Raw genomic sequence first — 17,522 nt, forward strand, 5'->3', positions numbered from 1 at the left:
AATCTCTCACAATATGTGACTGTGGGGGTGTGATGGGAAATTGCCAGGGAGGCTGCAGTTTCTTAGATTGCTTTGGTTGCCAGCTGAATCCTTGTCAAAGAGTATGTGTGTGTGTTGGTGTGCGGAAGATTTGTTCATGCTCTGACACAAAAAAACAAGTGTGTGTCAAATGTCAGTTTTGCTCTTGTCTCATCTCTGTCACCTTTGCTCAGGGGAACAGTAACAAAAATAGTGGCAATGACTGTTTTACTATTATCATTATTGTTATTGTTTTGGTTAATGATATGATATTAGCTAACTATGTGTCAGGCTGTTAACGATTAGTTAACTTTGTTTACCTCATCATCAGTCATGTGTGCATGTCATTGTAGACATACATGGGAATGATAGTCAATGGCTCATTACTAGACCCTTGTATCACACTCAACATATCAAGATGCATTTCAAGTGCATTATTGAGTACTTCTCATACATATGCATGAGTCATATATTGACCAACAGAAATGTGAAGAAGTGATTGTGCATTATTGTAATTAATTAATATCAAACTAAATGCACAATCACTTCACAGTCATGAACAGCTGGTGTATATGAATTACCATTCAGTATGGACATGCATTTTAACCATCTGTTTGCCTCTGTTTTGCCACATGCCAGAAGCTTCCTGCTTGGTTTATTTTTCATCAAATCTTAATTAGAAGCTGTTTAAAATGATTGAAGCTGACAATCTTTATGCAACTGGTCTATGACATTAATGTGCAATAATCCATTGTTGCAAAATCCTGTTCATTCGTATTAACTGTGGAGTCCATTAAGGGCAAACATCCTCCTATAAAACAAACAGCGAAGACATTCAGTGTGAGTGTATAAACAGCTTTCTCTGTAAGCAGCAGACAGCTCCTCGTCTCCTCGGAGCGACTCTATTTCATAACAGCCCGACTCAAATCAGTCTCACTGGAATGCACAAAGCTCCTGGAAACAACTCCCCGATGCCGCTCTGGTTATTAATCACCACAAGATTTCGTGTCTTGGTGACATTGCATATCTTCATTTGACACAGCAATAAGGCAGAGAAAGCTGTTTGTGTTTACAAGTATTGAGTGATATTACATGCCGATTCTAGTATAGGGTGGATTCTCTCTTCAGCTTTTAAATCAGTCAGCACCTGATGAATGGCTGTAATTTGAAACGGGATAGAATGTTTCATTTAAAATTCATTATTAAATCTTATTAAAAAATGATTGTTGGAATCATTTTCACCCCGTGATTGGATTTGTAATTCACTACTGAGCTGACTGGATTTAGAAACTCAGGATAAACCCCACCTCTTATACCTTCAGAGCCATATAACAGACCTGGGTGAAAATATATTTGAATATCTAGTGAAATATTTGATCTTTGTTTTATCTTGTTGGAAAAATTTTCACCACAAGATAAAGTCACACCTATTCTGCTCTGATATTTCCCCAATGGATTGTTTTCTGCTGCCCTTAGTTGTTACTGCACCTGTCAAGCTTTCTATTTCAACACGGCACATATAATGGTGACAATGTTAGATTTGTTATTTGAAATTCACTGTAATATCTGAAATAACGTGATGTCTGATATCAGATAAATGTTAACAAATCAGGCTTAGATGGAGACTGTTGGATTTAACCACCTGAAATGACAACTCACAGATTTTACCAGTGCGCAGGCTAAATTGCTTTTCTGTGAGTTAGAGGAGAACTCTGGATCTGTTTTAGAGAGCCATTTACTATATAAGGTATGAAATCAAATGCATGCACATGAAACACTGTGGTTAATCTACATGTCTCAGGTATAAAGTCAATCAATAGGTGATGATTCAGATAGAGGACATGAAAGTAAGTAGCCTAATCTTTGTCCTCTGTACAGTAATCCTTAGTTCAATCATTATTCAAGCAGAAGGTTTAAAGTTAATCTCAAAGTCAGACAGCCTGTAATGATGAAGCATTCGCTCTTTGTATTTTGATCACCCCAGGCTGACAGTCATAATGGGGGTGACTACAGATGTCTTTGTGATAACGGCAGTAACTTTGAGGACACAGTTCACTTTGCTAGATAACAAGTGTGACGCTTTGCATAGGGAAAACATTTTGACTGAAGCTGTGGTCACAAATTATGCTAAGAAAGATCATTCTTCTTCTTGTCAGCTAGTTATTCCTGTGATCATGATCATGATCATGGGTTTAAAAAACACACGCTAAAACCAATTAAACACTTTGACATGTTGAGAAATCCAAAGCTTGACAGGCAGGTAAAGGGATTCAGCAAACAGTCAGTCTCCACGAGCATATTCAACTACTATTTCACCCACATCTTCTGCATGAAGGTTGCCCCCCTAACTCATCATGCCATTTTCTCCATACTATCTTTTTCCCCATCTCCTTCCATCATCTACCCCACCTCCCGCTCTTTGTTGCCCCTACCCCTGTCCTGGGGTCTGGAACGGGTCAACTACCCGTGGTGTGGTCTTTGCCCTCTGTGGTAGGTACTTCCATTCCCCAACGGACACTAAGGAGCTGCTCTACGACCCAGCATCCGTGATGAACGGCGACACGCTCAAGTTCTGCCTGAAGGAGGCGTGGTGCAAGCTGTCCTTCTTCGTCCTCTCCTTCTTCTACTATCTCTACTGGTGAGCACATAGCATTTGGTGAGGGGACGGGCATAATTGGATTACATGTAAAGAGATTACATTAATCTGATTACAACAGCTAGAATAACAGACTATGAAAGTGAACTAAAGCTACTTTAAACAAACAGCTTTAGACTTGCTATTGATGGAAAAAAGAAAAAATGAACACTCAACTTTGTTTTGTTTCTATCACATGGTCTTCTAAACTGGGTTTCACTGCTCAGTCCTGATGAAGCTCTATGAGTGCAAATCACTGAATAAAGTAACCATTTCTCTGGCAATCACATGCATGTTCTTTGATGTACTGTAGGTTTGTTAGGCTAATGATTTTTACTATAGGGCCAGTACTGCTAATGCATGTGATGTTAAAGAGAATTTGATTCTTTACTTCATTGACAAGCACCACACATTGGTTACAATGTTATGATGCAAACACATGTATAGGTAATGGTTTTAGAAGGCCAGTGTAAATGCTCTTAAGTGAAGCATGCCCGTTGATTTTAACTACTATTTTAACTATATTCTATGACATTTGCCAATGTGTTTTTTCCCTAAATACTCTGCTGTTGCTTCGTGTCCAACAGTGCTGTATTTTATTAATCACTCCGGATTCTTGTCCCATGTGTCATGTTGGTGCTGCAGTGTGTGGAACCTGGACATAGCCCTCTAATAGGTCTTATCAATGGAAACACTTAAAGGTACAATCCTTATATTTTTTGACCTTTTATTCTAGGATAGCCAGTTGAGACAGAATGAAGAAAATCTGACCCAAACCACTTCCCATATGGCCACCACAGTGATTCACGAATTGACTGAATGAGGCCGATCTTGCCTTAAATTGCTAACACACCACAAATGATTGTTATGGCTATATGGCTTTTAGCTTTAGTCTCGGTGTGAGATTTTTTTATGGAGCCATGTCAGTTAGACAGTGTATTTGGATGAATTGGCTCCCTTTTCAGCAACCAGACATGGTTTGGAATTAGTGCAGGCAATGATGATTTCTGAAGATAAATTATTCGAAAGACCCCCCCCTAAAAAAAAGGATTGCAACTTTAACATGAAGTTGTTCTTGTATGTGTGTGATAATGCTGTGATGAAACATTTAACACATGCTCACAGGTCGCACCCTTGCAGGAAAATGATGTGGTGTTGGTGTATCTTTTTAGGCAGAAGGTATGTTGTTCCTAGTATGTTAATATGTTCATCACAGTAATACCGCACAGGTAGAAAAGCAACATCATGAGCACTGGTAGCGAGTGTTGGTCTTTTTCTATAACACAATATATTGTTGATGCATTTTGCTTGGTTTTAGTAGAAACAGACAGTTAATGGCCATATATCCTTAATTATATACTGTATAAGCCTTTTCAAGATACTGCAATGTTTAAACTTCCATGTTATTCCACAGTCATTGTGATACTGATGTTATCACGATTTACTATAAAGAAAATGTATTTAAATTCCTAACTCAAATAAGTTAGCTTTTTCATAAGCTTTTTTGTAATTTTAGATTGCTGTTGTGTCTACAGTATTTTTTTTTCCATAAAATGCTAGGTCGCGCAAACATTACAACAAGTATGTTCCCTCCTGGCATGATATAGTGGCAGAAATTAGACAACAAGGAAAGAAGGATAATTGGTTTATATCTATTAATTTATGCTCAGTTCTCATCCATTTCCATACCAGTGCCTGCATCAGTCAGTTGGTAGAGCAGTCACCTGTTGTAGGTTCAACAAACCAGACACTTCAGGCCACTTTAAGAGGACCATGCTGGTGGTTTTGCATGTTTTAAACCATAAACTACAGCTGATGTAAACTTACTTTTGTTTTGCATCTCAACCAATTTTCGAATGCAACACATTCCATACATGTGCTGTAACTAAATATGAAGGCAGCCTTGCAAAAGGTCTACAGATGGTGTTAAGTAACTAAGTTATTGGTAGTTTATGGGCTAAAACATGAAAAATGACTGGTTTAACCTCACCATTATTAACTGGTCTCTCTGTAATTCTGAAGACAGTACAGTTCATTGTAAATACTGTTTGGTGTTCCTGTCATGGACACTGGGTGTCTGTAGCTACAGACTGAAGCTCCATCTTGAACTGAAATCATCTTGCTTCTCCATCTCACTCCATCCTGTCCTGCTCTAGCTCATGTTGGATTGATCTGATCTTTTAGAGACCACTGACAGCAGCAGCAGAAGTGAGGTACTTCTCTACAGAGCAGGGCGACGGTGCCTTCACTTCCAATTCCATCAAGTTCAGGAGTTTGTTTGTTTGCCACAGTTTAGATTTTTCAGATGATTAAAAAAAACTTTCAGATCAGCGTTGGTTGACCATTATCTGCCTTTCAAGTTGAAACTCATGAAAAACCCTCACTGTAGGAGTTCATATTACTGGTATTTCCTTCACTGGTCAGATGGTTACAAATCACTAAAAAACCTCAAGTCATTTCATCATTCAACCAAAATGCTGGTGTAGGTAAAGGTATATGTGAAACCAAACCAGTATACGAAGTGAATCCTCTTTGCATAAAAATATAATGATAGTCAATGCAAAATGCTTTTATATATATATAAAAAAAACAACCAGGACAGGTTGAACTGGAAGTGAAGTGCCCTGAAACCTGTTTGTTGCAGCTTGTTTCTGTTTTCTTGCTTCATGCCACTGACCCTCATGTTCCACTGCTCCCAAAAACCAAACACACTCCAGCACCACTCGCCTGCCTCTGTGACCTACAGATCCCCTCACTCCCTCACAATAATTATCTGCCATGTAAACACATACATACACAAATTAACAAAAAAAACCTCCCATGTATGCATATAATGAAATTGTGCATGCCCTCACAGCCACAGATGAAACCCACACTGCACCTGAGCACTTATCGCCACACCTGAATGACGGGTGATTTAAAATCCTGTTTGGTTGCTCATTGGAGCTTATCCGGTGCAGATGATCCACTGCAGTGACTCTATAACTCCTCATTTTGTCCATCTGGGCACAGCAGGAGAGGAGACACTCAGAGGGAATCAAGCAGATGCATATATTATTTTTATTAAGACAAATCAGTGTGATACCTCAGTGAGTAAAGAAGAACCAGAAACAGTAGAATATGTATTACAGTTTACACATATGTTACATACCTCAGCAGTAGCTCTTTCTCACACTGGATGATAATGAGACCCTGCCTGACACCCTGCATCAGAATGTGACCTTTGACCTTTATTCTCTTTTCTCTTCCTTTTCTCCCCTTGACTCTGTGGTTTATGTCACAGGGATGCTGTGTGCAATGCGATACACGCTGGTATCTAATACTTTCCTCCTATACTGTATATAACAGGATGATTTTCATTGTTTCCCAGCTTGGTTTCACCCCCTGGTCCTCAGCATGCTGTTGGATGCTGCTGCCTGTTTTTCTATCTGTACATGCTGAACATTTACAGGTCAAACTTTTTTTTTAGCAATTGTTTTTCCTTTCTGGCATGAAAATCTGGCTGTTCTATGGGTTCTCTCTCTCTCTCTCTCTCTCTCTCACACACACACACACACACACACACACACACACACACACACACACACACACACACACACACACACACACACACACCGAGAGACCCACAAGGTTAATCTTGGCTCATTACCTACACAGATGTTGAAAGCTTAACATGAAATGAGCGAGATCTGTCACAATGGGAGAGAGATATTGGGAAGATATACAGTATTTATAGCTTTTAGAACCAAAAACCATCTTATTACATCTCCTCTATCAGCCCTCTCTCTGAAGCTCTAGTAACAACAGGTCAGTGAGAAAACAAGCTCTGAACCCAAGCTTTATCCACTAGAGCTACTTCAAGTTAGTTTGACCCAAATCACCATTTTTTTCCTGAACCTAACAATTTACCCGACAGTGGACAGTCATTGGATAAAAGGCAGCGTAAAGACTGGCCTAGTGCAGATCGGGTTTCAAAGTAAAAGGCAGTCCAAAACTGAAAAGTCAGAGGCAACATCCTTTATTTCTCACGTGTTGATAACCCCAAAGTGCCTCGGACTTGTCAGTCTTGGACTGTCTTTTACTTTGAAATCCGATCTGCACTAGGACAGTCTTTATGCTGCCTTTTATCCATGATCTTATCCATCCTTTGTCCTCAAAGAGCAGCTGAGTGGCTTGTTGTCCCTACTCCGACCCAGGGCAGCACTCACATTTTTCTATTTTCCAGTGGACAGTCTTTGTTGTCACAGCAGCAAGGTTAACTTTTATAAAATGGTCAAAGAAGAATTATCTAGATCTTTATATTGATGTTCATGTTGGAATCGAACACTTCTCTCCTGTGTGTGTGATTTTTTATCCTCTCCATCAACTTCATCCTCCCAATGGCATGGACTCTTACGGGCTTCACTTTACTCCTGTTATAATGACTGCGGTTGCTAGATGTTGCCTAGCAACAAATAACAGTGGTTCAGTCAGGACCAATTTGTCAAAATAATCTATATTTACTTGCACAAGTTTCATTTGGCGGTATGATACTGTTCTGGAACCCCCTGCTCTTCCACGTGCTTGCGTGGAAAGCCTGAGGCAGGAAGAGCACCTTCCTGCCCTTCATGAGCCATCATGAAGGGCATAAGCAGGGAGCGCAGCAGCAAAGAAAACCCAGACAGAGCAGAGCAACCAACATGGATACAATGATAAGGTTCATGACAGATGACAGGGGGAGCTGGGGTGGAGGTGGGTTGCAAAAAAGCCAGCAGAGGAAGCAGCAAGGGAGGAGACGTCGGCTAGAGCAGTTTAAATAGCGCGCTCTGAATGCAATTTCCCAATAGGAAGCAGCCAACAGTTAGCCTGGTTGGCACGACTTTCCAATGTTGATACTCAGCATTGGGTCTGGCCAAGACGTTAAGAGAATCCATTTCTCAAAGCGCATCCTTCAAACCTGCACTGTAACAAATTGCTGTAAAAATTACAGTAAAATTTTACAGTATCTTCTTGTTTTGTCATTTTACAATTTTTAACTGTATACCGCAATGCATCATGGGTCAAAACTAATTACAGTAACCTGCTGCATAACTCTGCGGTTACATATTGTAAAATTTACAGCAAGTGTGTTCTGGCCTGTAGATGATGTGAATTACAGGTAAACATTGTTAATATTCGAATGTCGGCAGTTAGAGCCGAGAGGAGAAGAGAGGAGAGGAGCAATGGAGGAGCCTGTCACCAGAGCAAGGCTAAGAAGTCAGCGGATTGGTGAGTAATGTTTGTTTCAGTGACGGTAATTTCCAATAACTTTAGCTAAAACAGATTTAGCATTTAATACGTGGACAGTCTGCATCGTCTTCATATCGCATTTCTTTCTCCGATAAACAGGCTAACACAAGCCAGTGAAGGTAGCATTACAGCTAACGTTGATGTCGGCAGAGAAAGTTGTATTCGGTTAACTTTCAGTAACGTTACTTCAAGTTTTGTCAGAGTCTTTTTTAAACAAGTAAGTTACCTGTAACTTACTTCGACGTAAGTAGAAAGTAAGAGAGTACTTTTGCCACCTCTGGACACTGAGCCAGAGGAGCTAACTAGCTGCTAAGTTAACTAGCAGCTAAGCTAAATAAATTTAATTTAGACAATGTAGACAAATGTTTATTTTCTGTATGAACAGAAGTTATTATTATTCCTAAGTGGTAAGAAAAGTGTAATAGTAATGTGCATGTTCTTTATTGCAGTGCAACAATTTGTAAATAAAATCCTTTGTCTTGTGTTTTGCAGTTTGTGCATCATATTGTTACAGAGCTGGATGGATCCACACACAGTGAGCACCACCACTGAAGCCCACAGTGACCAAACACTATTGAAGGGGATTTTGAGGTAAAAACATTTCCTACAATTTACAGTTTTTGTGACAAAGCAACATGAAAACACACAATGCATAAGGTTTCTTTTCTTTGGATGCAAGTTAAAATGTGTTTCATGTACTGCCACATAACGTTTGTCCCCCTGGGTTTGTTACAGCCAGTAATCTCATTTAGAAAATAAATAAAAACACTAAATTGACCTTTGTCTACCAGCCACTCATTTGTTTTACCAGACAGTTTATGGCAGTGTACTCTAACTTCATGTGAAAAAAGGTGACACTAGATCTACAATATCTAAGCAGTATGCTATGTCATTTCACAGGGTAAATATTTTAACTCTTCGAGAAAATAGTGACATTCTCTGTCAGTCAGACACACACACACACACAGTGCAAAATGAACTTTTTTGTCCACCTGTAAATGGCTAGTGAATGCTCAGATTTTACCAGCCACTCGTAGGTGATAATTTACAAGGCTGAAATAGTGTACACTCTGGCATAGGTTTTCTTGCTCCATTGTCACCTGCTTTAATGGACTTCATGAGTCAATGTGTGAATGACTGTGAGGCTAATTCAGCATTTGTATTTTGCAACTTGTGCATCTTTTAGCTACAGGTGGAGGGATGCCAAGGGAAGCCACATGCAGTGAGTGCCACCACTGAAGACCTGAAGTAAAACACAGAGGTGAAGGGGATTTTCAGGTGAAAATATTTTTTTCATTTGACTATGCAGTCTGTTGCAGTGAAAGTTTATTTGGGATTCAGAGTTTGTATCCAAGTTACCTCAAGTAAACTCCATTTTTTGATGATGTTGTTTTATTGTTTAAGGGATAGTTCAATATTTTGGCAAATTGGCCCATTGCCATAATCCCAATAGTCATAGCAGTAGGTTAACTGCCTTTATTTGTCGGTGAAAAGTGTTTTGAGATCGGAGGAGCAGAGACGTGAGCTGCTCAGAGCTACGCTATGGAGGCTCATGGGATTTCTTGGTTTCCCTCATCAAACTCATCAAATACACAATTCAACAACTTCAAAATGCTCTGGTGGACAAGTTGTGAGCTGCACATGAGTGATGAGTTTGATGAGAGAAACCAAGAAATTCCATTACTCCATAACGGTAGATGAGCAGCTCACGTCTCTGCTCCACTGATCTAAAAACAGCTTTTACTGAAGAATAAAGGCAATTAACCTACTGCTCTAACTATACGGATTATGGCAATGGGCCAATTTGACAAAATGTTGAACTATCCCTTTCATTGTTCTTCATGTTACTGTATGTATCTTTTGCACATCTGTTTAAAAAAATGCTGTAAGTTTTAATAAAAGTATTTTGTAGCAGCTCTGACACTTGTGTTATTATTTGTTTCATTCACAATCTGCATACCGTAATTTGCAAAGCAGCTAATGTAAAAACCAATATTAACTGTAAAAACATTTTACAACAACATATTGTATTATTTATTTACAGGTATTTACTGGCAACTTTAGTTGCCAGGTAATTACTGTAATTTATTAGAATACAAGAAAAAGTTGTAAACTAGATTACATTGAATTGCTGTTTTCTAAAAAAGAAAACAGTAAGTTACTGTAATTTATATACAGCAAAAACCTGTAAAAGATTTACAGTAATATGTTGTAATATATTTTTACAGTAATAAACTGCGATTTTACAAGAATTAGCTGGCAACTTTTTTGCCAGGTATTTACTGTAAATTCTACAGTCAATTCTTTACAGTGTGGTTTACCCGCCCCCCTCAAATGCCTCAGTCTGCTATTGGTCGAAGCCAGAATAGGCGGTGTTGAGCTTAAACCAATCACACCGCTCTTTCCTCTGACGTCATCGACAGCATCGACTGCTGTGTTGAACGCTGTCCGCTGCTCCATGCTGCTGTTTACAATGAGGTTCCGGTCGCTGCTCTACTGCGTCACTTACTTGAACACGCCTCTACCCAGAGCCGTTGGAGAGGCTCGACGTTGATTGGCTCTCGAAAAAGAGGGTGGAGTTCCCGAAAGTTCGGGAGACAGAAATCCAGTTAATAGCACGGTTGGCCAGACTAGCAGTCAGCAGCACTTTTGCGAGGCGTGACGTCACTAGTGTGGGCGCGACCAGGCTAGCCAACAGTAACTGTTGATGCTGATTTAGAGCTTGACGTTGCGCTTGATGTTATATTAACCTGCTGCACAGACAATTTGGGCTTGTTTTTTACTGGGGACAATCTAAATGTAGCATTGTTACCTGTTTCATGTTCTTTATCTTCAATAATATAGGACAGATAACATTAATGAGCATTTCAGTGTTAGCCACTGGGACAATTTTCAATTGCAGTTCTTTGGAGTACTGTCATGTTAATATCCAAAATGTATATGCATAGGGCATATGTTGAATACAACATTTGCAAGCAGTAATTTTAAGTAAGTAAGTACGGGCAGGGCTCAGGTAGGTGAAGGCAGATCTCAGGTATAAGTTGCAGGTCAGAGTTTGTGGGGGGACCAGAGAGTCCAGGGATGGGTAAGGGTACTGTAGGAGGGCATGCTGGGCTGGGGGGGCAAGGGTGACGAACAGTTTGAAGCAGGTGAGCACTGGGGGCACAGGGGGTCGTTGAACCAGCAGAAAACATCAGGCTGGTAGCACTCGCAGAGGTTAGGTGTTTCACTTGTGATACTGGGCTCCTCCAATGACACTGCTTAAACATTACAACAGCACAATTAATAAAAAATATCTTATTTTAAAGAATGAAAAAAAAAGATTGTTGATTAGAGAAAATGAACCACTGTTAAGATATTTATAGGCAACAACATGTTTAACATACCGTAAATACAGAAATAACAACAGGTGCTCTGGATACATAATGTTGCAGTGTTCACTGAAAATTGAAAAAACAGGTGAGGGGAATTCGATCTGCCCCCCCTGTCTGTTTCACCTCACACATTACATGTGAGGCCGCACTGCTCTCCAATTAAAGGCACAATAATTGGATGTTAACTCATTAACATGTGCTGTTCCTGTGTAATAAGGTGTCTGTGAGGAAGCATGTTCAGCACCGATTCATCTCACGCTCACTTACACTGATCCTGGCTTTTAATTGGAGCTGGAAACATTATACAATACATTTTTACTCTAAATGCTGGTATCACCTGACAACAGTGTCCAATGCAACTGGAGAAATATTACAGAATTCCTCACACTGTATGTCATGTTAAAATGTACCATGTCTCTAATCAGGCTGTGTGCAGGAAGTGAAGCAGCTGTAAAGAGCTACAGGTCTTTGTGCTGCTGGTTCTCAGCTGGAGACGCAGGAGCAGCCATTGACCCACAGCAGCCCATCATCTACATAAAATAAATTTACTACTAATAACAGAATGTGTTTTTGAATTTAGCCTACGTTTAACACAAGCATCTGTTAGACATCAAACTTATGTGCATATCATAGACTTCATGTGATGTGGCCATCGTCCTGTAAAAAAAAAAATAAGGCCCATATCACCTGTGCAGGATACTATGGCCATATGGTAACATTTTGTCGTTAGATGACATCTAGTGGTCATAGTAATTAGGACAGAAGCAAAGAGAAAGGTGCAGTAACTAAACAGCAACTTTTACTAAACAGTAATATGTTTTATCTATAAAAGGTGGGTAAATCTGGAACAACCTCCCAGTCACAATTAGGGAGAGCAGCACTTTTACCATGTTCAAGGGAAAACTAAAAGCACGTGTGACAGTTGACGGTCTTGTCACTATGCCTCCAATTGATCATGTGCCCTGACTACTTGGCCAAGGGGATAATTACAATTATGTATTACATTTCATGCAATATCTACACACCTGCTTGTGCAACTTGCTGTAATGGGCATCGTGCAATACAAGCTGGGACTTTAAACTGATGTGCACTTTAGGGCCTTGTGCAATACTATCTACCATTCTTATAGGGCATCGTGCAATACAACTTGGTACCTATGCACTCCTGCCCTTTAGCACTTACCACTCTAACCCAGCACTTATGCACTTTATCTCCGAGAAACTCTTATGGTCCCCCTACCCATGTGTTTGTCAATATGTTTTACATTGTCATAGTCGTCTTGTTGTCTTTTTGTTGTCTACATTATTATGTGTATTGTCATTGTCATTGGCATATTGTGTTTTTATGTTTATGGGACTCCGGATGGAAATGAGCACTTTTGCTACAATCCGGCACATTTACATGTTTTTTTTATGTCCATTAATGTGCACTTTCCCATCCAAATAAACAAATAAAGTAAGTAAAGTGACATAGTATGCCATCTGTGAGGATGAACAGACCATGACACATGAATATGGTGTTCAATTTCCATGTCAAAACAGTATAATGGTTAACTAAGTCAACCACATTGTTATTGTAACCATAACAACAGAGTTTGTATGATGTTGAAGAAGTATTTATTTTAACCCAAAACACCATCCTTTCTTAAACCTAAAAAAGCCATGGCCATATTTACAGTATAACAATGGTGAAGAAGGTGCATCAAGGTCTGGTACACACTATTTCAGAGGGCACTTATCAAGAGTTGAAACAATGTTTTTCATGTTCTATCCATCTCTTATGGGTGGTGCAGAGCAAAGCTTTCTAGTCACTTGACACTTTTACAATTTAAAGGTTCCCATTCACATCAGAGTGTCAAAAAAATATTTTTTACACACTGGTTCCCAACAAGTTACCTACCCATATTAACAAGTCTTTATACAGCATGACTTAAAACCACTCATATGAAGTGTGTTTATACACAGGCATCACAACCACAAGCACAAGTGTGAGAGCGAGGAGGGGTGTGTTTGACTCAACCACTGCTCTTCACTGTCTTTAATCATTTCCCACTGGATTTGAGGGTGAGATGGTTGAGATCCTTTATATTTCCACAGTTCTCTCCTGTTCTATTCACAATTTTCTTAACAACATTTCAGAAATCCCACCTATATTCTAACAAATGCACACATATGTGTCATTGAGCAACAGCAGTACACTTAATTACTGTAATTACATATGCCCAGTAGGTCTTTATAGCTGTAAAGATGTGAAGCCACTTTGGCATCCCCGTACAGTGTCTTTTTCTTTCTCAGTTCCAAGATACTAGCCAGTGGATATCAGCTTGATCTGACTGTAATTCCACTAGTCTGGACACTGACTGAACATCCAGAGCAGTGTGGTTGTTAAAGCTGAAAAATGGGAGGAGGTTGAGTCCCTGAGGAGAAACCAGCCATTCACTCCTGATCTGTGTCGCCTCAGCTCTCACATGCCTCTGGGATGAACACAAAAGTTTGGGATCATTAGTTACTGACAGTGAGATGTCAGCCTGATCTCGTCAAATCACAGCTCTGTGGGACAAGTGTTGATTTCCCAATCTGTGGTGTTGTGCTGTTGTTGTTTCCTCTATTTTCAGGTTAACGCCACTGTGGTCGAGTAATGTCATTGTGTTTTAAGCACTGAATCAGTGCCAAAGATTTAATGTAAAAAAAAAAATTAAAAGATGTAAAAAAAACAAAAAACAAAAAACATTTCTCTGGTGAAATCATCTTTCTGCTTTGCAGTGATGTATGTTTTACAGCTTCTTTTATACATGCTCATTGCATTACATGATGCTCATCAGCCTTTGCTTTTTTATGTTGCATTCAGCTATTCACAGCTGCTTCCATTATATTGCAGGAAATAAGAAAAGAATACAACACATGCCAGGAAGGATTATTGTTGTGTGGTCATGGTTTAAGATGTAGCTTCTGCCACTTTGGTCACAAGTTACAATTATATGTAATGGTAAATACCAAATAGTGACCATGGTGCCTTTGGAACCAAAAAAGCCACAGATAGGAAAAAGGAAAGGGTTTGTTAATGCTGGTGTGTTGTTTAAAGCACCAAAATACAATTCTAGGGCCAGGTTCACACATCAGTAGACGAAAACATTATAAACATTGGCTAAAATGAGCAACTTAATTTGTTTGCTCTGAATTTGGTGACGCAGGCCCCAGAACAACTAGCGCAATAAAATCCAGAAGTTTTAAAGAATAAAAATTTGAGAGCACTAAATTAAGCAAGGGTGCATTTTATTGCATAGCCTACATATGGCAAACTTAGACTCCGGGGATGCCCAAGGCCACTCCTCTGTAACCTGCACAGGGAGACTATTGGCAGATGCTGCAATTTAGTGATGTCTCCCAAATGCCTCAACTGAAAACTATTAGCAGACGCTACAATTTATGGATTTCTACAAAATGTTATGCATGCAGGCAAAAGGTAGATGTTAGTTACAGAACATATTGTCATAGATGATCACACAGTCACATAGTCCTTATGGGAGTCTTAAAAGAGGTTTATAGTTGTTATTGCTAAATGTGTCATCTTTAGGGGCCACTGGGGGCCTCTTTTCTTACCAAACATTAACCTGGTTTGGCTCCTCTGACTTGCACATTAATTTAGCTTTCTTCTTTCAAAAGTCAACCTTTAACCATATTGCTGCAAAAAATATCACCAGATTTACATAATGTGAGCCCATTTAAGTGACTAGTGGGATCTCTAACACAGCAACATAAAAATTAGAACAGATCTTTGGCATGGCATTGGCATTGTTAAAAAAACAAAAAACAATGAAAATCTGCATCAACATCTTAATGGCAGAAAGCAAACAGTGCATGTGAACACAGCATCAGTGTATATTATGCAGATTGTGAGAGAGAAGCTTCAAATGGATGCTGTCAGAAACCCTGGATGAATAAGTCCACTCTCTTTCAAGTCCACAAACAAACTGACTCCCCAGTATGTGCAAGCAGCTGAGACAGCAGTATTGAGATGAATCACCAAGAAAAGTAACGCACACACACACACACACACACACGCAGAGCTTTTGAATGCTTTATCTTATATGACTTGAATTGTTACATAGATTTATTTCATCACCTCCTGCCTCAGCTCACTTCCTATTTCCTGTTTCTTCTTCTTGTGTTTCAGTATGATCTACTCCTTGGTTACCTCATAACAACTGATTTATCAGCAACTGCAGAGAAATAGAAAAGCTTCTGGACCCACAGACGGCCGTTGTGGCCGTCTAGAATTGAACCCACAGGAAATTTAAAAGGAAAGACGATAAGAAAAAAAGAAAAAGAAAAATGTGTTTTTGCCAAACAATGAACACATCGGGGCTGAAGCTTCTTCTCTGCTTTGCCCCCCCACCCCAAAAAAAGAAGAACGAGGACATGTTTTATGCTCGAGTGTATATAAAAACTGAAGACTAAATCTGCTGTTTACAGTTTGATTGGTCATAGCGAGACCCAAATTAATCACTGCCTGGCCAACGTTTGTACCACATACACACACACACACACACACACACACATACATATCTACATATAACCACACGTTCTCTGGAGTGATACCGCTCACTGTACAGTAGCAGCACTGAAGGGAACCCAGAGCAGCGAAGAGCACAGTAGCGTTTACACAGTTTGTCTCAGGCACAGCATGGTGAAGCACTGTCCAGCCCAGCACCACTCGCCGGCCCTCGGCCAGTCCTGTCTCACCAATCGTAGCTCCATCGGTGAGGCAGAAACAAGGGATGGATGGACGAGTGGACGGACGGATCACACTGTACAGAAAAGAGAAGTGAGCTCCGGAGGAAGCACCAGGGAGGAGGATTCTCTTTATTTTCCCACAGACGGCACATACAGTCCATGGCCTGTGGATTTTCCTTTCTAACATTACGTGAATGGCTTTTGTGACGTGTGCATTTTTGGTGTATTCTTTAACAAAAGGCATTTCTAATTGATCTACAGCAAAAAGTATTCTATTCTATACAGCAAATGCCTCCTTAGTGTTGTCCTAGTGTTGTTCTATTGTGGGAAACTTTTCTAAAAGTCAACATTAAGTAAGAAAAAAAAACACTGAAACCTGTCGAAGCTTTTATAGTAGAGGAGCACACATTCTTTGCACAAATAGTGTCTTTGATCTTGCACAATATTCGCAATATTTGGCTATGTATTAGAAATTATTTATGATAGTCTAGCCACACAGGTGAAGGTCTTCCAACATGTAAAGCCCTGTTTGAGAATGGGGAGACAATGTGAATCTTTTCTAGCACTATTTACACCATGGACCAAAATGTTGTCTTTTCAGTATTTAAATTGATTTATTTATGTCTATTTGTGAGGTACTGGTGGCTTGCTTCCATTGCTCTATCTTAAAGAAAAGTATAATTTTCCCATGTGCCAATGCCATGGTAAAACATAAGCAAGAGGATGGGAAAGGTGCCTAGCGTTTAATCCGTCTTTCTACATGATCTGAACAAAAGCAACTGTAGCAGATGATGCAAATAACATTCGAGAAACTGTCTAAACTGTCTGAATATATTAAGACGCTATCATGATTCCCAAGGTCCATACACAGGAGGTCGTGACACCAGACCCTGCAGCTGCCAGGGATTCAGCATCTTGCTCACAGACACTTCAGCAGTGCAGGCGCTCTAAACCTGCATCTTCCACGTGTAGCACAGTTTTCTAACCACCGGGCCACTCTTTAAGATCTTCACCCTCACTTTGTATAAGCTGAAACTCAAGGATCAGATAGGGAATGCCCAGTTCTTGTTGTTTTCTCTTATTCTAAGTCAAGCATTTTCTATCCTTACCGTGTATGTGACCAACCGAGTTAAATTTAGATATTGTTTATGAAATAAAAGTATTTTAAAATCAAAGACCTGATGTTTGTGTTAACATAAAATCTAAGGGGCAAGTGGTGCAGAATCACCATGAGGGAACACCGGAGGGTAGGGTGAGGTGGAGGGTCGGGTAGATCTAACTTTTAATGCTTTAATACCACACGTGTATTAACTCATCATCCACACATTTTAGGTTATTGGTGATCTGTCATTGTATCAAGTGCTATGATTTTGTATACATGGGGCTACATAAGCACAAATCATTGTGCAATTTGTGCACAATTTCCCAAAAGACCTGCCCTCTTTGTCAGAGTTGTTCCTTTTTTAATTTCCTCCTACGACTGATTCATTTCGG

General features: G+C 39.7%; 1 protein-coding gene across 3 annotated transcripts in view; it reads left to right on the forward strand.

Moving 5' to 3' along the window:
• The window catches only part of cnih3 (cornichon family AMPA receptor auxiliary protein 3), an 84,276-nt gene extending 67,073 nt beyond the window's left edge, over positions 1-17,203 (forward strand). Inside the window, exons 5-8 of one of the 3 annotated variants that reach the window (XR_015035232.1) lie at positions 2,513-2,656; positions 3,299-3,354; positions 4,810-4,866; positions 15,469-15,600. Coding sequence is in view for 2 of the 3 variants with exons in the window: in XM_085771008.1 (XP_085627134.1) it covers positions 2,513-2,656; positions 3,299-3,326 (172 nt within the window). In the remaining variant the exon portion in view is untranslated. Of the gene's footprint in view, positions 1-2,512; positions 2,657-3,298; positions 3,355-4,809; positions 4,867-15,468 lie in introns of all 3 variants that reach the window. The other 2 variants (XM_085771008.1, XM_085771007.1) reach the window with 2 other exon arrangements.
• Positions 17,204-17,522: the final 319 nt, after the last annotated feature.

The sequence above is a fragment of the Trachurus japonicus genome, chromosome 24 (genome assembly GCF_045865225.1).
Source record: "Trachurus japonicus isolate A0001 chromosome 24, Traja_1.0".
NCBI lineage: Eukaryota > Metazoa > Chordata > Actinopteri > Carangiformes > Carangidae > Trachurus > Trachurus japonicus.